This window comes from Coturnix japonica, chromosome 3 (genome assembly GCF_054131305.1).
Source record: "Coturnix japonica strain WE chromosome 3, WE-NBRP24, whole genome shotgun sequence".
NCBI classification, from domain to species: domain Eukaryota; kingdom Metazoa; phylum Chordata; class Aves; order Galliformes; family Phasianidae; genus Coturnix; species Coturnix japonica.
Genome location: NC_140665.1, coordinates 82598398 through 82622140, shown reverse-complemented (window position 1 = coordinate 82622140; position 23743 = coordinate 82598398). Strand labels below are relative to the sequence as shown.

Below are 23743 nucleotides of genomic sequence, written 5' to 3'. Positions count from 1 at the left end.
CTTAGTATGGCCGGATTTTGACTACATGAAAGGTACCAGAGAATACCTTGGAAATATTTGATTATATCTTAAAATTTTGCCAGTATATTATATTATTATTTTACATATACACCAACTGACATCAAATCAAGAAGAATCATATGAGCTAAACAGACAGGAGCTAAACATTCAAGGCTTTCTAGTTCTGTTCTTACAGAATATACAGTATATAGAATATAGTGGTTGGGGGTGTTGTTTTTTCTTTTTTCTTAGTTTTCCCCTTTTCATGTTCAAAATCAGGCTGTGGTAGCTGCAGGAATAGAAATAGCAGTAATTCTTAATTATAGCTTAAAATAGCTCCAGTTCTCTTCAGTGGGGCTAAATCAGACTCTTAACATTTAAGACAGTTTTCAAAGGGAAGGAAAAAAAATTAGCACATTCATGCTCAAAGAGCAAAATATCTTTACTCCATAAATATTTATTCTTTCAACTATTTCCAAAATTTGGTACTTTAATAAACTCTTGAAGGTCCAGATATACAGTGACCCAAGGCAAAGATTAAAACCATGCAAGATTTATCTTCTCAGCTGCTATCACCTGCAAAAACACCAAGGACGGTCTAGTAAATACTCAAGCTCACTTTCTTTAAAATGTGATTATTTTTACAGCCTGTTATGCGAAGATAATTATTTAGATTACATTTATAAAGTATAAAATTCCTCCCCAGTTCCTAACATAGGTCCTTCAGTTCACAAGGCAAGTGAGGACACAGAAGCTGCACAGTCGGATAAACAGCGAATGGACAATGCACACTAATGTTTAGCAAAGGTGCAGTTTGGGAGATGGTCACTGCCATCCAGCTTTATTTAACCCATGTCTCTGGATAAACCCCATCCCCAGGAAATTCTTGTGCATCAGCCTTTGCTTTCAGCTTTGTTTCACCTATGTAAGTAGCATTAAGAAAAAATATTCAAAGCAAGGCATGAAAATTTCACCCTAGCTGTTGTAAATCACTTTCTGACATAGCAAATACACTAGTTTTTCCCCAGTCCCCCCAGCGGGTGCCTGAACAAGAATCTGTTCTAAGTTAGACAGGAAAGCACACACATTCGGAAGAGAAATGCTATTTTAACAGCCATACAGCTAAGTGAAATTCATCTTCTTTGCCAAAGACACTGTGTGACCTTGGGAAGAGAAAGGATCACCCAGGATATTCTTATCATCAAGTTTGACCCCCATACACATAAAGCCACAGAATATTTACAAGAAAGCATTTACTATAAAAGACTTTTTTTGTTTTTTTTTTTTTGGAAAATATCTATTCTTGTTTTAATGACCCTCTTTCCTTTACTCCCCTTAATCTTTTCTACCATTGAACCACCCTCACTTTTAAGACATTGCACCATATTTCTGACTCTTTAAAGAAATTGCACTGCATTGCAAAGCTGAATTTCCCAGGATACCCAGCCACCAGTTCTGTTGATGACTTTCTTATCAAAACAACCAGATCTCCCCTACTTCACTTGATCTACACATACACACAATTCAAGCCACCATCCAGTTCTGCCCTCCATATACTTCATCTTCATAAGTTTCACACTGAAGTATTTGTTTTTCAAATCCCTTCTCAATTTTGTGAATTTCCTCTGAGCTTTGTTTTTGCCATCATACTTTTGAGGCACTGACATAGAACAGGGCACATAATTGCTATTGTAAAATCCCAGAATCATTTCTGTTCAAAAGACTTGTACTTCACGCATCCAAACATACTGGTTTATTTTGCCCCAGCACTGTAGCAACAGCACATATTGAGGCAATTATCTACTGAATAGTGATAGAAAAAAGTAATATCTGAAGTAAACTACAAAGAATAAATCTCTGACAAAGAATAATTATTCAGGATGGATCTCAAAAGCACTGCTGATCGTGGGCATCCCTTAACAGTCTACTACTCAATCTGTTTCTAATTATTTAAGAATGCCCTTTGCTGAAGAAATTGAGGCAGGGTAGGATGGAAACAAAGGGTGGAATGCAGCATGGCTTCAAGTCATTAAGAGGGAACCGGCAGGAAGCTAAGTTGTTTGGGAGGACTCAATTGAACTCCAGGAACAGGGAAGCACAATGGGGAAGTTGCATGCAGTCCTGGAAATATTTTTCTGAGGTTCCAGGAAGCTAAGTCATAAAATCATAGAAACCTTAGAGTTGGAAGGGATCTCTGAAGGCCATCTAGTTCAACTCCCCTGCAACAAACAGGGACACCACAGCTAGATCAGGCTGTCCAGCCTTGTCTAGAAAGTCTCCAGGGATGGGGTGTCAACCACATCACTGGCAACCTCAAAATTGGAGGTAGTACTAAAAGCGAGGTCTTTTCTTCTCTCCACAACCTCCAGTGTAAAAGCATGTAAAGCTGAGGGGACATCAGTCTGCAAAAGAAGGCATAGAGGAGATGGAAGGAATCTCTCCCTACAACCACGCTGGAAAGTTAAGTGGAAATGGGTACATATCAGAAAATACAAAATGCCAATTGGATGTACAAAGGGACTAGTAGAGGTGCCAAAACCTCCATCCTTGGGTTATTCAAACTTGGTCTGTATGAGGCCCAAACCAGAGTACACTAAGTAAGTCTGCTTTGAGCATAGCTAGACTACAGAATCACAGAAGCCCCCTTCCGACTTCCACATTTCTGTGTCTCTGAACCACTTTCCAGCAACCCTCATTCTTCTTTTCTCATTCATGTGTGCAACTTCTAGGGCACTTGCTCTTTAGGTGCACAGGTCCCCCATTCATCAAGCATAACACTCTTATCCAGGTCATTTGCCTTCCTGAGATATTTGGCTTTAGGACAAGGCCTGTGAAGGTAAGAGGACAGTATGATAAATAGCAAACAGGAGGAGATGGAACAGGGTGAGTAAAGCAAGCCCAGACAGCCCTGCCATCCCACTGCCCCAGCAGACAGAACAGAGCTCTAGTAGTAGCATGCCACCCCTCATATTTGACTTCTGTTAGCATCAAGAGCTGCAGAGAAAGAGATGAGTAACCAGGAAACAAAGTTTAGCTATACCCTACACTACAACACCTACCCTGTACCTCCCAACTTCTAAAATGGCTTTTTACTGCTTATGATTTTTTAGCAAGTAGTGGAGTGGATTTCTCACTTTCACGAGTATCTCCACCTCATTCCCTTCCGATGCTGAAAGGTCAGTGCTTGTATTTACATGTTCCTTACATATCTTTATTCTGGATTTTTCTCATGTTGTACTTCTTACTTGTATACATAGTTCCATATCTGCATGAGAACTGCTTAGTTATTGCAGTCTTGTTTTATAATTCATCCCTTGTGTATGCAAGGCAGTGAATCCCCACTACTAAGCTAGGAGCCCCACAAATATTACCTCTCCTTATGAAAAAGTTTCTGCGTCCTATAGTACTGCTACTTTAATATCTTTGGTTCCCCTTTTCTCTCACTCCAGACAATAAATGCTACTGGCCACTTGCTTAATTTTCAGACAGTTGCTGGTCAGGATTTAATAGTACAAGAGGATTACATTTCCAGACCCCAAGGAAAATGAGAGAAGGCCTAACCTCAAGTCAGAGGCATTTATTTTTACAACAGTGACAACACTGAGTTTCACACAAGTTTGTTACGCACTTGGAAATTCTCTGAAACTTCAGTGTTCAAAATCACAGAAAATTCTTCCCGGGCTGCCACAAACAACTCCCAACAAGCTGGCACTGCAAGGATGAAGAGGGGGTGGAAGGCAGCATCCTGTTCAACCTTTCCAGGTTACAGCACATGGGAAGAAGGCAAATTCTTTCCTCCCACTCTACAACTATGAAGCAATCTTCAACATATGGGTTGGAGAGTCATCTAGGACTCAGGGATGAGATTTGCTACTACATTCAGCAGTGATCCCAAACAGTCGTGAGCATTTGTCATCTGCAAAGTACTAAAAAGGAAAATATAAAGGAAGTAAAAGCTCTTTCTACCAGAATCACTGGAATAATCTCTTATATCTGCCCAGAACTCTCAACAGCGCTTCTAAGTAACAAAGAGTTTTAGCAAGAAACAGGTTGTAGCAATGAAAAAGGAATTCAACAAATTACCTTAGAATGATACCTCGTGGCTTTTCAGGATAATTTTCATCCTTTTATTTCATATTACAAAGAATGTACCCATTTGTACTAACAGGATAAATAAGCAAAATACATACCACAGGAAAAGCATAGTGCTCTGATTTTTTTTCATTATATCTAATCCAAATCTACCTTTTCTCAGTTTGTCCTGTCACTACAAACCTTGATGAGGTGTCTCTCTCCAGCCTTCTTGTAGGTGCCTTTTAGATAATAGAAGGCTGCCATAATATATCCCTGGCACCTTCTCTTCTCTAGGCTGAACAACCCCAACTCTATCAGCCTGCCTGCATAGGAGAGAGAAGTGTTTCGGACCTCTGATTATCTTTGTGGCCTCCCCTGGACACACTCCAACAGTCCATTTTTATTTTTTATGCTGGGTGCCCCAGACCTGGACGCAAGGCCTCTTAAGGATGCAGAAGAGAGGGTGAATCAGCCTCCCTCACCTTGCTGGCCGTGCTTCTTTTGATGATACATTTTTTATACATACAGTGATGTGCACTGATGCCCAACTTTAATAATCTCCCTTAAAAGGAAAGAAAGGAAGAAGGAAGAAAACAGACTATTGGTCTGATACTACATCTGCATTTCTGCCTAGATTAGGCAATGGACTCTGATGCCTTCACAGACAAACCAGTCCACATTACAAGGTATTAGAATACAGTTAAAAAGTCTTCTTATAAGTCTTTATATTTAAATTTTAGTTAATTTTAATGATCTAAATCAAGCAGTTTGTGAGAGACTGCACTGCCTACCATTGGATAAGTCTTTATTCATGGAAATACAAACCTATTCTTCCCACAACACTGCACTCAGAAGTGCAAATAGCATGCCTCACTCTTCATAGAATCACCAAAGTTAGAACAGACCTCCGAGATCACCCAGTCCAACCTTCCACCTACTAACAATACTGCAGCTTTGGACAAACTGTTAAAAATATTCCACTGCAGATGATTTTTTACAAATCAGTCACACATCACAAAACATATAAAACACTTGTAGCATATTTTCTGCAGAGTCCATGCCATCAAATCACATTCCAGAATAAAAAGAGTAAAACAACATAGCCCATTTGCTAGGACAAGTTGCTTCCACAGCATAACAATGCTTTTGAATAGTCTTAAACAAATTACAGGTCATATTCCCTTGTACTACCCACGTGTATTATTTAGGAGAGAACCCACAAGTTAAGACAGCAGGTGTTTTATTTTTATTGATTCTAATATATGGGTTTCAAAAAAAAAAAAAAAAGAAGAAGAAGTGAAAGGAATACAATGTTATTACGCATGCCAGAAATTTGACATTTCTAAAGATGCCAGATGCATTTTCAGACATATTCCTGAGGTTTGTTTGTCTTTTTTTTTCAAGCTTGGAAGGACTTGCTATTTTTTGTTAAATGTCAGGCTGGTGCATCTAGGGAAAAAAAAAAAAAAAAAAAAAAAAAAAAAAAAGAGAAAGGAAAGAAAGAAAGAAAAGAAAAAGCAAAAAGCAACACAAAATGCTGAATGTACATTATATGGAGAATGCTAATATATTTTGTGTTCTCACTGCCCCCCATGAACATAAACTCCCACAGTGTTTCAGAGCAAACAATGTTTCCAGGTTTGATTCTGCCACTTGAAACTAACTATCATACAGCTGGACAAAAGCACAGAGCAAGTAGTCTTAGAGAGTTCATATGAAGAAGACTTGTGCAGATAAATTCACCTGTCAAATGTCAGTTCCAACTTGTACTTCTTACAGTAAATGGAAAATCATGGTTTAAATGCATTACTAGCAAGAGGAGGTGCTGCTAAGTGCCTTTCATGGTACAGAGCAAAACTCTCAGATTCAGAGTTCAATGTCTGCCTTGATGTCATCCAACAATAACAAAAAAACTACTTTTTTTTTTTTTTTATTTGCTCTCCAAGATGGACGGGATTTACAATTATTTCTATGTTGGCATTAGAAAATATGTTAGCTTTTAAATTGTTGGATTCATAAACCGTTACAACTATAGTAATCCAGCAGCATCAGCAAGCATTAAACAAGTACAAAATACAGTAAGGAAGCAAAAAGAGAAAGTTCTATACCCAACTTACCCAAGAATAGCAATAAATAATTTGTTAGCCAACATACACAGAGACCAAAATGGATCCTTTTCTAAACATACTCCATGGTATATAAAATTTAATTCATATACAGAGTTTCAGTGGACTTAACATGAATTAAAAAGACAGTTCAAAAACATAATAGAACTCTATTTCTACATTACACTGCTCTAACACTCTCACGATACTAGGAGGTTACCATCAGTAAGTATGGAAACACCCTGCAGAATGCAACCTCCTAGTTGTGAAAGGCAGTGTGTAAAATCAGGCACAGCCTTTGCTGTCCATCTGTGCCATGAAGCATCACCAGGTGCATATGAGAAAAATACTTCTCCAGCTCTGTGAAGAGCTATCTTGAACAGGAAACTCCTACGGAAGCTACTAGGCGTGCTACTAGTGCTACTATTTGAAGCAGTATGAGCAATGCATCCAAACATTTTACTTTGCAAGCCTGTTCGTAATACAGCAGCCTCCACTCTATGCTTGCCATTATCCTTAATGGAATAAATCACACTTAACGTAGCTTTCATCTTTGCCTAGTAAGAAGCATTATCTCTACCATACATAGACACAGTTTATTTTGATCCAGTGTAAACAGCAAATGCTTACTGAGTGACAGGGCTTGTTTTAAGAGGCCTAACACTTACAATTCATCAGACTCTTCTGGTGTTGGTGCATGTTGCTTAGGTACCCAAGGGACGCTTCGGAAACTGAAAATGTTGAAACTTATGCTTATGGCTCTCAGCAGTACTGGGAAAAAAATAAGGTCTTGAAACACACAGTACCACCCATAATTACACCAACTCTCACCATTTTCATCTTCCATGCCACCTCTAATCAGAAGCTCACCACTTAAACATTTACCAGTAATGAGGTAAATGGTTCAAACTGTTTTAGACTGAGGAAGGAAACTAAACTCAGACCTTTTTTATCTTGGCTAATGCTCTACCCACATGGCAATAAATATAAATAAATAAATAAAAACACACATTACTATTCCTGGATATTGCTCCAAAAAATGTAAAAACATGTCCAAAAATTCCAGCTAGATCAAGATCCATGGGTAAGACAGAAGAATTTCTTCCCAGTAAACCTTTCTAGGAATCAGATGTCTGTTAAGTACATACTATGCTACGCACTCTAGGACAGTCCAGGCATGCCTACTATTAGACATGTGCATGTGCAGGAATTTTTACTGACATAAACTTAAGCATAATGACTTTGGTTACCACTGCGGTTGAGTAGAAGCAAGAATCAATCTGGCATTTAAATGGTGGGCTTAGGTTGTAGTTACACATCTAAGTCCTAAGGTCCTCAAGAAATTATACAGTCAAGACTGGGTTCTATATATCCGAAGGCATACTCTTTAAAGTACACCAGAACATACCGGTGATGCAGAATGCAGACGTTCTGCAGTAAATTCTGTACATCAAAACAGAGAAGCTAAATTTAACTTGGGTTAAATATTATACACATCATCAGGACTGTCCTAACCCACCCGGCCTTGTTCAACTGCCTAAGCCTCACACAGGCTCATAGCCATGGCCTGTCAGGGTCCCTCTAGATGGCTGCACCACACATACTGGTGTCATGTGGGCAAAATAACCATAAAACAGCAGTTTTGAAATTCTGATTCTTGAGCAAGATTTCTTTGTATACAGATGCCTTTGAAGAAATGTTTTCAAAGATATCCTATAAATGCTTCTGGAGAAATAGAAGACATATCACTACAGTTCTACCTAAAAATCCTATCAAAGGGAGCAGGAAACAAACCCAGAAGTACATGAGGTCAAGTCTCAAGGAGAAGAGAGAATTATGTCTTCCATAAGCCAAAGGTTTGGGAATGGACAGCTCCCAAAATGGCCTTGCTGAAGCCTTCTTGCTACTACCAGGTGGCATAAAGGGACAAACTACTCATTAACAACAAAGATTATTTAGCATAAATTACCTAAGCATATGCAAAAATGAAATCCTCAGCTAGAAATACCACTTTTGAGAGCAGATATCTTATTCAAATCCAGATCTGAAAACAGCAGAAGAGATCAAATAAATGGAATTCCTTTACTCTTTAGGAAATCAAAATTAAGCTTTTTTTCTTGGTACTGCTTGGCTTCCTCAAAGACAACTATGTGCTTCTGAAAATTAGGTACAGCTGTCCTCTCTTTTGAGCTTCTTAATGAAATCCTCTGCAGCCTAGCTTCCCTCCCCTTTTTGGCAATAGTTGTCAATGTTCATTTCAGCTGAGTCAGAAGCGCACCATGGCCATGTGGGCCTCTTTGCACAACAAATGGACTTAATCACAGGGGCATACAATTACATTCCTTTCTCTTCATTGCAAATTCATCGGGGAATAGCAAACATAAAACACTATTGTCTAGGACCTTAAAAAAAAAAACAAAAAAACATGTCATTCCTATTCAGAAAATCTGCCTTCCCTTCCCCACCCGTCATTCTTTTTAACAGAAGTAGGAAAAAAAAAAAAATCCTTTATAATTTTATCTTCCATTACATTTCAGAAGTATATTTTTTTCAGCTTAATAACCATTTCAATACATTTTATCATGATTTTCCATGATTTGCGCAATTCTACCTGGAAGATTCTCAATTTTACTTTTCAGGGATATGAAGAATCTTCTCCAAGTCTCCAGTTTGTTTATTTTGTTGATTTGCTTAGAGTTGCCACTTAATCCTTGCTTTCTCTGTATGCGACATAGTTTCTGAAGTACAAGAAAGACTCCTTCTTAGAAGGTGACGGTTTTTATTTCCTTTCAGTAAGAAACATGTAACACCTTTGGTATATAACACCTCTTAATTTTTGTATTTCCACCTAAAGTTTCCTTTGTGTTAATTTGCTATGAAATGAGGGACACTTTCTATAGCTCCAGTTTTCTCTACTGTACTTTTCCACAAAGCTCCATTTCATGAGATAAACATCTTGTGGTGTATCTCAAAACTTCCCTCACTTTTGCCTGCCCTGGTCTTCTCTCTCCAAATGGAAGCCTTTAAACAAAATGTGATAACTTTGCAGAAACTGTTCCACTTGGTAAGGAGTCCTGTTTTCCAATTCATTTCCATTCCACTTATATTCTGTCAAAAATGACCTGTTTTATCTTGTAATCACATGCTTTCAAGGCTAAGATTTTAAGAACTGGAGACTCCTGTGACCATCTCCCATAAACAACCAATGCCCCCAATTAAATGGAAGAGCAGTATTATAACTTTCCCCTGGGTTTTTTACTTGGACATAGATTCTAATCTGAGAGCAACTTCCCACAGAGAGATTTTTCTGTTTCGAAACACTTTCCACAGCTGAGAAAGGAATGAATCCATGACCCTAACAATGCAGCAGTGGTCCACACTCATTTCTTCCAACTTCAAGTCATATTTTGCAGAAAATCGCCCACCCTTTAAATTATTACACAGATGTGCCTTTCTCCTCTTCACTACAATGACACTGAAATTACACTTATAGTGTTTATTTTCTTGTCTTTTTTTTTTTTTTTCTTTCTGATTCTGACCACTTGCAATGAGAAGAGAGGAAATGGAAGAAAACCAGGGTCAGATCCCAAGTGCAAGAGGTAGGAACATGCTGAACTGGTCAAAGAAAGCTGCAACTAAAAGATGAGATGTTCATTTTAACATGCGTAGACTGCTGCCTAATGGAGTCTATCTGTGCCAGAGCTCCAAGAGAGCCACCTACGTGGTTAAAAGACTAAGAAAACAGAAATTATTATACTTGCAGACACTAAAGGCAATATGTACTTTTCTAATTGCACCTACAATATGAACACTGTAAGTGAAGGATATCAGGAAAAGAATTAAAGCACCACTATGCACATCTTCCTTCGAATTTACAGGCAACACTCATAGCCAAAAAGGCTCATCATGGCACTGAGTGGTCCATCCCTCACAGATACCCAGCTAGTTTAACAAAAGTTCACACAGTTCTGCACACTTTTACTAGAAACAAGGGTCATGCCACAAGATTTTACACGGAGCTCAGTAATCTGGTGTTTTAATACATCCTACTGCTTTTACAAATATGTAGCGTTATCTCAAGCTCTCCACATAAGATATCCCAGGCTGCTTTGGACTTAAGGAACTAACATTCACAAGGTGATGACAACTGCAGTTACTAGGATGAACATAAGAACAAGGTATTCTTGGCAACACAGAGCACACAAGTCTTTGTCAAAGGCTGAACCTACAGGTACTTCTGCTATTACAGCAACTGCAGCACTCTTCTCTTAGATGTCTTTAGATTACCTTAAGCGGGCTCAGCAAATACAAAATAAAAACGTTGCAACTGTTTTGACTAAAAATGAAACTTTTGGAAATCATTAACTCTACTTAATGAAGAAAGTACAGACTGTTATAAAGTAGTGTGGAAAATACAAGCTGGCAGGCTTCAACAATTATTGGCTTCCTCTCAAACTGGAGCTCGGGTGTTGTTTTTTTCTTTTTTTTTTTTCCAATTTTCTGTTGATGTAGGATATAAATGGGCTCAGGCAAGTTTAAATATGCCCTATCATTACTATGGATCCAAAGATTTACACAAGTGAAAGGGGGAAAGGATAAAGACAATTTGAATAACACAACTCAATATTGTAAATTTGATAAATTAGACTAAACACTAAAAAAGGTTGAGGTTTGGTTATTTTACATACTTCTTTAAATATACCAAAATGTTCTGAGGTAACCAAATTTCAGTGTTAATGTACACTCCAACCACAGTAGCTGGAATACTCTTTATACCAGCAACTCTCCCTTTCAATGACAGCTTGTGGAAATATATATTTCTAGTGTGTTCCGCAGATAAAATCTTTAAAATCTTTAAAATTTGTTACAGCAGCAAATATGCAGTGTGCTGCAAGTGTTTCAGCTATCGGTGATCCATGCTCAGACAGACATCCGGAGCCATCCCAGGAAATCGTAGCTCCTTAATTAAAACATATAAAAACCCAACACTCTTTTTTGTTCAGTCTTTCACAGCTTTGAACAAACCTGTGCATGCAGCAGCAAGTAGTCCACTACAATTGGCACATTTTATCTATTCCATGCAGATCTATAAAAGCAATGAGAAGTTCCCAGAACATGAGACAGTACAAGAGAGAACAATGAGAAAGGCTGGTCTGGATGAAATATCTGAGGAAACGAGAGATTCTCCCTCAAAAAACTCCATGCAAACCCTCCTAAAAATCCTCTGAGCCCCCCTCACACCTGTTCCCATGCCAGTTCCCATGAGACTCTTGCTCCCCAGTCCCACATACAAAGCCACATGGCCCCTTCAGCTGTTTTTCAACCCCTCTTGCTCCCAAGAGTGGCTGTTTCTCCTGTCCTCTACTTCCATCCCCCCTACAATCTCCAGAACCCATTCATTTTGCCCCACTGTTATTTATTTCCATTGACATTACTGAGAAATGTGCAGCTTCTCTTTGTTATTAGTACAGTGCCTTCTGCCTCAAACCAGAGCTTCAGACCAAGCTACTGGAACTAATCATGGGAGGGAGAAAATCTTGAACTATAAAAGTCTAAATTATGAACAGGCCTTAAAACACTAATATACAAGGAGGAAATTTGGATTTCCTATGTGCTAATGTAGCATTCTTTAAAGGCTTACTTTGATCTGACAGAGAACTCAAGAAGAAATGGAAATGTCTCACTGGCATGAAAGGTAGTTTAATTTTTCATCTTACCAATTGCAAACAAACTTCCCTGCAATTTTTGCATGTTCTTTGTTAGAAAGAATGCATCTCATTTCAGGGCCTGTGTGTTTCACTTAGAGTAGCTATTACCTTCTCACTATTTAAATCCTATGTTATTACAGCATAAAGCACACTGATAAAAAGACCAATTACTCAATCCAACATTGAAACGATATAAATCACATAAATTCCAAAAGGTTGACATGTATTTACTTTGTACTCCTATTTTCATTCACAGTATTATTCAGTGTGATCAACACCGCTCATCTCCCTGGTTTTTATCGGCCGTTAATCACTACTAGTGTGCCTGACATCTCCCCTAGAATGCAAAATCAATCAGCACTGCTGTAAAACAATGTCTGTGCAGATTATGGGCAATATAGAATTAAGTTTCGTTTATAAATTTCACAGTACTCCAACACCATGGAAACTAGAGAGAGGAAAAAAAAAGTCTTTTAAGTCATTTTGTCTAAGCCAGCACGAGTTTTCTCCTACTGCTTCTTTCCATGGCCAGCCCACTTCTAAAAGAAGCAACATAGAGTAGGTCTCAGACTATTTTCCCACTCACGGGCAGGAAAGAAACATCAATCTTCAGTTTACTAATTTATTTATTTTAATTTTACAAAGCAGTATGTATGGTCACAGTGTATCAACCTCCTCAATTTTCCACTCGTACCTAAAGTTCACTGGTTAGGCACTCAAAGGCCTAACCTTTGCTCAAGGAGGTGCACTGGGTCCTTCCTGGAAGGGGATACACAGGGAACATCGCATCCCACAAGCTACCAAGCCAGGGCTTTGCTGAACCGCAGCTTAATACTGCACAAAACATTTATAGGGGTTTTTGTTTAATGGGTAAAGGTAAATGCTCAAGCATTTTTCCTTGCAGTTATCACACTAGGATATACTGTAACATTGCCTCTCACTCTGCCAGCTCCCTAAAATCCCCACCTTTGGATACAGTGCTAATGGGTAGATATCACACTTTTCCAACACAAAAACTGGATCAGTGAAACTGTTTCATTGCCCTCATCCCACTCACAAGCTTAACACCTAGGGCCTCATGCTAGTCATGGGACTCACAGCCCCTGCCCCAAGCAAGGCTACACCTGGGCTGGTCTCCAGCTCCTCACAGCATTGCCCTGCTGGGCCCAGCTGCAGGCCCGTGGCTTGGCTTCCACGTAGGTGCTCAGTGGGTAGGGCTGGGGCAGACCCCAGTTGCCCTGCTCCTGGTGGGGCAGTGGGATGGGCCCTGGTATCCCGGAGAGCCTCTTCTACTGCTTTGAGATGATTCAGAGGAAATCAGACAGTGCATTTTGTAAGCAGTATTTTGACCTCCTTGAGCATTCTGAACTAATGCTACCCAGTGCCAAAGGCTACTCCCTTAGAGTAGATATGATGGAAAGCAAAAAAGAGCAGCAAAACAGGAAACAGTAGTAAACCCCCTTCATAAACAGTGGGTCTTCAATGAGATCATCAGGTTCAGCTCCGGTTATGCCAGCTCACAGAAGATAAAAAAAAGCACAAAGACATCTTGATAATACAGATGACTAAGAGCATAAAAATAGGTCTTTCTTATAAAGAGACACTAAAAAGACTAGATCTGCTCTATTTGATAACTTTTTAAAGCAATAAGAACAAAACAACAGGACACAAAGCAATGAAAAACCTTGAAAGAAAGGTAGGTCTTCTGTACACCCCTTCTCTTATAAAATAGGGTTATTCAAAAAAAGTGGTTTTCCTTTTTCATTTCATAGTCCAACATGGGGAACAACATTCCCCAACAATGGGAAGCAAAAAACCTAGTACAATTTTAACAGTAACTATGTGTTACCTGGTAATAACAGGAAGATTAACACCATGAATGTGCAAAATGAGTAAAAAGGGGAAAGAAAGAAAAATAAACAAGTAACTTACTGGAAGTATGGAAACAAAAGCACCAAGAAAAGGTCAATTTCTGCTAGCTATTTCTGTAATTAGTTGGGCTGATAACTGGACCGGGCAAAAAAATTTTGCTGAATCCAGTAGGATAAACTACACTTTCCAGCTATGCGTGCAAGCTGAATTATAATGCAAGTAATTTCCAAGATTATGATCATAGTCCAGAACAAGGCAAAATAAACCAAAGCGCAGTTCGACCTTATAGACTTGCCAGAAACATATTTGTGTTACCAACGACCTGAAGGGAGCAATGCGATACAATTTATAGAACTGTACTCTGGAACTGAGCTCCAGTTTCCTAACATTCACCAATAAACCAATCTGCTGATTGCAATGGTGCCAGACCAAGATGTTCTTTAGCAATCATCCACCGCTGTTCCTAGACCTCAGCTGTAAATGCAGTTCGAGTAGAAGGAAGAAGGATCATAAAATCCAGTGTAATAATTAAGCATATAAGTGAAATATAGTAAGTGGATTACTGAGTAGCATTTAGCTTACAAAGCTGTCTCTTAGAACCGCCACCAGGAGCATCAGGCTGACCTTCTGACAGCATCAGACAACCTAGACAGCTGTAAGGGACCTGGAGATATGAGATGTTTCACAGTATCATAGAGTCATTGAGGCTGGAATGACGAATAAGATCATCTAGTCTAACCATTAACCCATTAACAACTGATTGTGATTACTCCAGGCCATGTCCTTCAGTGACATCTACATCCTTCTTGAAAACCTACAGAGACAGTGACTCTACCACCTCTTTGGGCAGCCTGCTCCAGTGCCTCATCACTCCTGAGAAGAAACCTTTCCTAACATCCAACCCCTTGCCATGGTCACTCTCGCTTTCAGTATTTCTGGCAAATACACTGCTAGATAGGTTAGATTTGATCTTAAAAAGCTCCAGTGAAGGAAATTCCATACCCTACCTGCACAATCCAACACTGATTACTTATGTAGTTAGAGAGGACTTCCCCTGCCATTTAGTCTAATCCTGCCTGCTATAGCTCAGCATGCTGGTTCTTGTTGTACCTCCAGTTGATGTGAAGAACAGCTTATTTCTCTCCACTCTGCAGCAACCAATTACAAATCTGAAGATTGTTATCATGTCTTTCATCGCTCTTTGTTTCCCTGCACTGTAAAAATGCAGTTCTTTCACTTCTTTATCATAGGGAACATTTTCTAGATCTTGGATCACCTTTATTACTCTTCTACTGGCTAACTGCCTGATGGAACTGTGGTGTCCAAAATCACATACAGTACTGATACTGTAACTACCGCAAGGTGACATTACACACCTGGAACACTCCACTTGGGCATCCCAGGATAATGTTTGTCATGACTTTAAGTACAAACACATACGTAGCTCTGATCAGCAAAACTGACTGAGTAGAACCTCCACTTTGGAAGTTCGCTTCACCTTCCACTTGGACATCATGTTTTGTGCATATATGTAATAGTCTGTATCCCAACAGACTCTTCACAGTTGAAAACCACATTTCTTAATGAAAACATAATTTTCACAGCACTTCGACCCAACATTCCTTGCTCAGTCTTTAGTTCACTATTATGTATTTGCATAAATATTTGAGTGACATACAGTAAGCAACACCCCAACCAGTAAGGTTTGAGGGAAAATCCCAACCCTCTGTTTAATGATGTAAGTTTAATAAACCTGCAATGCTTCCTCAGGTGCCTGAGAACTGGAAGTCTTTCCAAATCAACCAGAGGACTGATTTCCTAGCCTGTGAAATCCTGGAACCAGAGACTAGACCCTTCCAGCACAGTACCATGTACATCTCAGCATTAAGCAATGGAACGGGAGTCATCCCAAGTGGCCTCCCAAGCAGCCTTTTCCTTCTAGGTGCAGAAATGGGTATAACTGCAGTCACTGCAATCTCTTCTGCTCTGCTCATTGCTGTAATGCCTGAACTCCCATGCCACAAACTAGCCTAAGCACAGACATATAATGCCAGCAATTCATTTCACTACTGTGTCTGACTAACGTGGATTTCTATGTCACGCAGAACAATATAACATAAATGATTTCATCATGTTCCAACAAAACAAGCATTTCAAGTCAGCACAATCTACCCACTGCACTGCAACTGTACTGCAACAAGCAGAAAATCAACAAGAAAACCCAACACATCTGTGACACACCGCGCTCACAGCTCCCTGTTAAAAAGAAGGCACGAACATCATTATCTCGGACGCACGACTTTACAGCTCCCACCGTCCCTATACCCGGGCTGCACCTGCCGCCTCGACGGCGCCGTCCCTCCCATCACCCCCAGACTCCAGCACGGTCGCGAACGCGGGGAGCCCCGCGGGGCGCAGCGCAACCCGGCTCCCCTCTCCCACCCGAAAGGACCCGCCCCGCTGACCCGCAGCCCCGCACGCCCTCGGCCGGCCACGCTCCCCACCTGCCACAGGTCCGCTCGCTGCAACGCGGCTCTTCCCCGCTCCAGCTCGGCTGCAACACGGGCCCCGCGCCGCTGGACCTCCCGCCCCGCCCGCAGCACCGCCTCCTGCCCGCCCCCCGCAGCTGCGGCCGCGCGGCTGGTGATAATGCGTGGGACACGAAGGGCATTCGGGGGCGTCGTTCGTTGCAGGTAGTTGGCCTGAGTAGTTGGATTCATGGCCACACACCTCAGCGCTCCTGTTGCACACGTGCTTTCAGGCTGTCACCACGCTGCCTGTTTCTCACTTGGGTGGAATTACTTTCTGAGTAGCCCTCGTGTGTCTCAATATGTGATGATGTGGTTTGATTGCTGTCTCTGAGCTTATTCGTACACATGTGTATATATACGTTTTCCACCTTGCCCTCAATGCCAATGTCATGAGCCCTTAAACAACAGTCATCTGCAAACATTAATGATACATTGTTAAACACTGTTTCCTGTGAATCTATTTAACAAGGTTATAGCGCATGAATTTTGCCTTTAACAGAATTTACACCAAAACCCAAAGGTTTACAGTAGTATAACAGTAGTCTCAATCACAATTTACTATCATAGGACTGAAATCCATTGGTGATAACCCAGATATCACTACTGACATGTTTTCTTGGCTTAATGAAATGGTATAAGAAGGTAAATTATACATGAAAGTGTGTGAACGTTGCTCCCTGTAGGTGATAGTTTTTCCACTGCCATGTTTTCTCAACCATTAGAGTATCCTAGCATTAAATTATGAAAACAGTGGTTTCTGCTTGATCATTCATCAATAATATTTGATATTTTTTGCCTAGATGCTGAGTTTGAAGAGGGAAAGAGGCACATTCTCAAGTAAAGCACCAAAAAGATGTGATGCCCAGTGAGGTCGTATGAAATTGAAATGTAAGAAAATCCAGGCTGAAATCTAAGCATGAATTGTGTACAGATTAGTCATTTGGAGGTCACTGCTACATGGGGATCTTGCTTCAGGCCATCAGAAATTGTGTCATCCTTCTCCCACACTGTGAAAGTTCTCGATGTCTTTCTTTGTGTCAGGATTCTGTGGTTTCAAATTCAGTTTCTGGTTATTCTACAGAGATGGTACTGTAGCCAAATTGATGTCGACAGAAAACTTTCCTTGTGGAAATTCTCAAGAATTAGATTGACCTAAACCCATGTTGCCTAAATATATTTGAGTCAACTTTGAGTCACTGAAATGAAGATAACTACATTTAAAAACGTATTTTCCCATGTTTATGTTTCTCCTCTGGGATTCTTCCTTAATTGAGGCAAAACTTCAATTTTGCTATTTTTAATGAAGTTATATTGAAGTTTTAAAGGGTAGAATATTACAAGAGAAATAGAAGCAGAGTTTTGCCTTTCTAACTGAAGTCTCAGGGAAAGATCAAATGTACCATAGGGGTGCAGTTCTTTATTGCATAAGTCTACTTCTGTAACTACTTGCACACCATTAGCTTTACTCAAAATAATGACACGGTGTATTGGTGCTGTGCAGGTTAGTTAGTGTTTGCAGGGAAAAGTCCTGAGGATGCGAGTAATGGGGGTAGCATGACTCATCCATGTAGAAATCTTACAAAGGTCAGTTCTCCCAAGACCCATTTCACCAGCCACAAATTCCCCTTTTCCTTCTCTCGGAGCAGCAGTGCAGGGCCCTCTCCCATGCCCTTTGGTGTGGGATGCATGAAGTGGTGGGGCATGAAAGGCTGGTTTCATGAAATAGCATCTTTTCAAATTCATCAGCTGTCCTGTATATTAATTAAAAAGAAATCATAGAATCATAGAATCACAAGGTTGGAAAGGACCTATAAGATCATCTAGTCCAACCGTCCTCCCTTTACCATACCTTGAGAAAAACCCTAAACCATATCTTCTAGCTCCCTATCCAGATGCTATGTATCTGTTCAGAGTGTTTCCAAAGTAATGCTGTGTTCAAGTCATGTAATTTGAGAGATGTACATAAACTCCTGCACTTGTTAGTAGTAAGCACATGTAAAAGAGCAACATCTCATTATCTCACAGGCCAGTCTGGCATCAATTGTACTTTCAAGCTGTAGAATATTTTCTACTAGTTTCAAACTCAGACTTAATTTCTAGTTCTCAGATTTTTCCAGCTTAATCTTTGTATGCCGATGATTTCTTTACTTTTATCCAGCCTCACAACCAGCCAATAAATAGTAGGAAGGCAGCCAGGAACCAGTAGGCTCAGAGATAAGTGTTGATGCTGGGCCAGCTGAATTTACTCTTGAATATTATAGATAATTTTTAGTGGACCAGAACTTCTGCTGTCCTCAGCAGATACTCAATGAATAAGGAATACTTAGACTTTTCATACACATATTCTTGTCTAGGAATTGAAATACTTAATAAGAGTTCAGGCTGTGAAGGATCACACTTGCACCCTAATGATGTTTACTGCATTTGAGACAGATAAGATTTTAAGTTGTAAATGAAATCCCACTAAATACAGGAGCTGTAGTAATCACACCACTTGGAGCTTATGCTATAGAAAACCAGCAATGCAAGACATTTATGAAATTCTGCTGTCAGCAACCACACCACATTCTATAAATCATCTCAGCAAGATCAGATTATTATACAAGGGACAGAAGCTTGATGACTTGACTGCATACCAGCCTGCAATTTTGCATTATCTCTCCAATAAATATACTTTGGTTTACCATATTGGCGCAATCAAGATTCTGAAATGAGTTCTACATTATCATGATGAGAGAGGGAAGGACTAGGACTGGGAAAAAAAGAAACTAGAGCTAAAGCATGAGAAATAAACAACTGGAAAATACTAGTTGGACGCCAGGATTTTCAAAACAGAAGTTTCCACAGTCCCTGTCATTTAAACCATTGCTTTAAAAAGCTTGATGTTTGGAAAATTGCATTTCCATAGTTAAAGTGATAGCCCTTCATGGTTTAATGATAATGCAGGCAATGTGGGCAATAGATGCAAACTGTTAAGTTTGGTTTCTGCTTTAGGAGCCCTGGCTCTCTACAAAAACACTGGAGCAAGAGACTTCTCTAGGGTATGAGGAAAAAACATTTAGGTTAAGTCTTTATCCTGTGATACTACTACAAATTTGGGATGGAATATCACAAGGTGAATAACCCTTCAGGACTAAGTAGGCCTTTCCAAAAAAGTTGTACATTTGATTTTTGCTAACTGTAGTCATTAACACAGAAGAAGACAAGCATTTAAAATGCACTTTTGAACTTAAAAAAAAAAGTCTTTGCCCCTAAGGATTCAGCAGAATTTACAAAAATCTAATTGAATTTCTCAGAGAAAAAAGAACAATAGCTGTTAAGTAAGAGCTAAGGTCCTTTCTCCTCACTGCATAGTTTTGAACTAATTCAGAACTTTCTGGCTGAGGCTGCCCAGTCAGTTTTTTAGCCACTGTATATTCCACTTTTTAAATCCATATTGGAGGTCAGTGGAAAGCAGTGTCTCCTGGGGGTCTGTCTTATGACCAGTGCTCTTTAATACATAGGCAGTGGGATCAAGTGTATCCTCAGCAAGTTTGTGAATGACACAAAGCTGGGTGGTACAGTTGATATGAGAGAAGGAAGTGATGCTCCATCATTTGGATTACTACATTCAGGTCTGGGGCTCCCAATATAAGGACATGAAGTTGTTGGAGTGGGTCCTGAGGAGTCTGCAAAGATGATCAAAGTGCTGGAGCACCTCTCCTAAAAAGAAAGGCTGACAGAGCAAGGGCTTGTTCAGCGTGGAGAAGACTTCAGAGAGACTTGTGGCCTTCCAATATTTAATTGGGGACTTATTAATGGAGGAAATTGACTTTTTCCATGGTTTGATTGTGGTAGGACAAGCCAGAATGGTTTAAAGCTAGAAGAGGGAAGACTGAGGTTAGATGTTTGGAAGAAATTCTTTACACAGAGGGTGGTGAGGCACTGGAACACGTTGCCCAGAGAAGCTGTGGGAGCTCCATCTCTGGAGGTGTTAAAAGGCCAGATTGTGTGGGCCCTTGGCAGTCTGATGCAGTGGAAGATAATACTGCCCACAGCATTGAGGTTGGAACTAGATAATCTTTGAGGTCCCTTATATCCAAAGCGGTCCTATGGTTCTATGAAAGTGCAGCTGAAAAACATACATCCATGGGAAAAGTATACAATAGAGCTGGAGGTGAAGTACCTCTTAGAACAGCAGAGAAACCCAGGAGTAAAAAAAATAATAATTAAAAAAAAAAATCTAGGAAGAGACCCAACAGAAATTTACATAGAAATTAACGAAAGGAAGTAAATAGAACAATTTCTTTGTACCTTGTCTTCTCCGGTTGTAAAGAAGAAATGGGCAGATATGATGAGTAATAGCAGTGAAGCATAGTTGATGGAATAGGAGCCCTTTCTCCATTGGATTTTCTAGCATAGCACATAGTAGCAAAAAGGAAATTAAATTTCATCCTAGAGGATGGCTTGTAGCAACATCCACCACAATCTTCCACAGTTACAGTTGTATTAAACAGGTGGTACAGTCATAAAAGGATGCTAAAGTTTCATCTTATGAAAATCTTAATTTACAAAGAAGTAGGTAGAGATCAATCATGTTATTACACAAGAGACATTTTGAATAATAGATAAGGAGTAGAATATATTCACAGTTTTCATTTACCCAGTACAGATATCCTTCCAATTGGATACCATTCAGAGGTGGGGGGTTAAAACAGCTGTTAGGTTAACCTATGGATTGCTTCAGTGCTACAGGCTGCCTTTTAGAATCTTGAATGCACTGGGGACACTTCAGATGTTTGTAAGAAGTATAAATCAAGTTCTGAGGATCAAAAAACATCCTCACATCCTTAAATGACTTCATCTGTTCCCATAAAACATGGGTGGAACATCTGGGAGAACTGAAAAGTGCTCCAAAACTTTTTAGAGAGCCAGGATTTAAATCTGCAAGAAATAATGCTCATTTACAAAAGATCACACAGTTTTCCTGGGACAAAAGTCAGTCATGGTGGACTGGAGCCTTGTGTCCAATAATATGGGAGAGTATAATAACGGAAAGTTCCTATGTGAGGAGGGTGCAGAGATGTCTACAGGAGCTTCACATGAAATTTCTACAGAGTAGAAAATACAAGCTACTCTTTTGGACTGAGAAACAGTGAAGAGTTTAATCCTGAAGGAGAAAAGGACTTCTGAATTATGCTGTGCCAGAACAATTCCAGCTACTTGCCATAAACCTGTGATAACTCTTTCTGTTAAAGACTGAGTTCATTGCGCACAGAACAGAAATGATCAAAGCAAAAAATTAAAGGGAGACAAACAATTTCATTTATTCAGTTGCTAAGCCATTTTTGTCATAGTTACTCACTGGATACAGAACTGATTTAGACCTCAGATTCTTGCAGTGAATCTGCAGGTTGTCTGTAAATAATGCATTAAATATATGTAAATATATGTATAAATAAATATATATGTAAATAAATATAAATAAATATGTGTAAATATATGTAAATATGCATTAAAATGACACCACAATGCTGGAGAGTGAGTAGAGTTTATTTGTATACTCACCTGCATCCCTACTGAGAATAAAGTCATGCTGTACTTGGGATGACTTCTAAGAACTTCATAAAGCTACTTTGCAAAGTGGCTTTTCAGCAGCACCAGAGAAGCCTACCTGGGAAGTCATATTCTGTCTTCTTTAGCTGGTTCCCCAGGGAAACATCTGCAAAACAAACAGAAACATGTGAGAATTTCAAGCTAAACCACAGCCGTCTCAGTCCAACTACAGACAAAACTATAACCAAATACTGAACCTACCCAACAGGTGGATGTGGCTGCTTGTGCCAGGTATGCTCAGCTATAAAGAATTCTCTCTTTGCCTAAGCAACTTGTAACCCATTTTATTTATCAGTATCATTAAAAGCTTTTCTTCTTTTCTTGCATTATTTTTTATACTGCATGTTATGCTTACTTCTCTATATAATACACTTCTGATTTTAAGAGCAGATTTCTTTAAATTTCCTAATTTTAAGAGTAATAAGGCAGTCCCACTTACTACATGCCTTTACAAATATTCCTTATTATCACTTTGAGAACAGTATGTTTTTTTGTTAATTAAGAATTACATTTACATTCTTATCATAACTCATGTGTCACTGTCCTTAAAGCTACAGAAGCCAATGTGAATACAGACAAAGTCAGAAATTGTGAAACGCAACATCTCTGCAGTATCTCTAGCTAATTCTGTAAACAGTCAATCTAGAGAAAGAACATATATGACTGAAATCTGGGCAGCCTGGTCGAGTGGTTGGTGGCCATACCCATGGCAGGAGGCTGAAACTAGATGATCATTGTGGTCCTTTTCAACCCAGGCCATTCTATGATTTGATGATCCTATATAACCTAGTCCTGTTGGATGTCTGTGTCAGAGCTTCCTTAAGGTCAGAGGAGCTAGGAGATACATTTCCCCATCAACCAACCATAAGAGGTCTCTCTTCTTATATGTACCTAATTTTCCTGAATTTGCCTTCTCTTTTTTTTTTTTTTTTTTTTTTTTTTTCCCTTTCTACAGGCTTTTAGTGAACAGATACGTAATGCTATAATGTTAAGGAGCATTACACTGCTTACTTCTTAGTTCACGTTCTAGCCTTCTACACAGAAGTATTATATTTACAAAAGTACAACAGAAGTTCATGGAAAGCTCATTATTGATAATCATGATTATATTGTACAATCTAATATATCAGATTGTTCAAGACATTATATATTTCCTTTCTAAAAAAAAAAAAAAAAAAATCCATCTGTATCCATACATACGTGTAAAATAATTTAAACTGTGCTACTTCTAGCATTACAGATGACAGCGGTGGGAATTTTTCATGGTCAGCCGTGCTTTCTAGTAGAATATCTTATAGCTAACACACGTTTTTTCTATTTATTCCGTTATTCTAATGCTGCATATTTAGCACCCAGATTTTACTGTGCTTCTATTGCCAGCTTCAGGAAGCAGCCACTGTAAATTTGTACTGAAGGCTTCTATTCCTAGCAATTTTTTCAACTGCATACTGACTCTTTACTGAGCATGAAGACAGCTGTTGAAGTGTGATAACAGAATAACATCATTCCAGAAATTAGATAATGACCATTTTTTGTCACAGGCTGTCATATCTAAGTTAATAAAAAATATTTAAAGGAGTCTAAGGTTCAATGGGCATTTTCAACACAGATACTTTAAACACTTCCATGGTGTCAGGCTCTGGAAATTTTTTAATCTTAGTTTTCCTAAAGCACACAAATTCCCACAAAGTGAATGTGTTGTTCCCCCAGTTTTCTTTTATGAACACACAGCCAGGAAAACAAGTAAAGTGTAGGGAAGAGGTAGGAAAAAGAAATTAGGGGAATAAAATAAATAAATAAAATTGAATTGCATTTGAGGAAACACACACTCCTGAAATGACATGCTGACTCAGAAGTT

The 23743-nt window shown here is 39.3% G+C and overlaps 2 protein-coding genes across 2 annotated transcripts in view; both read right to left on the bottom strand.

Annotated features, from left to right (window-relative positions):
- The window catches only part of COL21A1 (collagen type XXI alpha 1 chain), a 95205-nt gene extending 78824 nt beyond the window's left edge, over positions 1–16381 (bottom strand). The window contains exon 1 of the mRNA XM_015859231.3: positions 16264–16381. The gene's annotated coding sequence lies outside the window, so the exon portion shown is untranslated. The remainder of the gene's footprint in view (positions 1–16263) is intronic.
- A 5425-nt stretch (positions 16382–21806) lies between these two features.
- Positions 21807–23743, bottom strand: part of LOC146761531 (uncharacterized) — a 29738-nt gene continuing 27801 nt past the window's right edge. Inside the window, exon 4 of the mRNA XM_085542077.1 lies at positions 21807–21991. Coding sequence (XP_085398203.1) covers positions 21921–21991 — 71 coding nt within the window. The 3' untranslated portion in view covers positions 21807–21920. The remainder of the gene's footprint in view (positions 21992–23743) is intronic.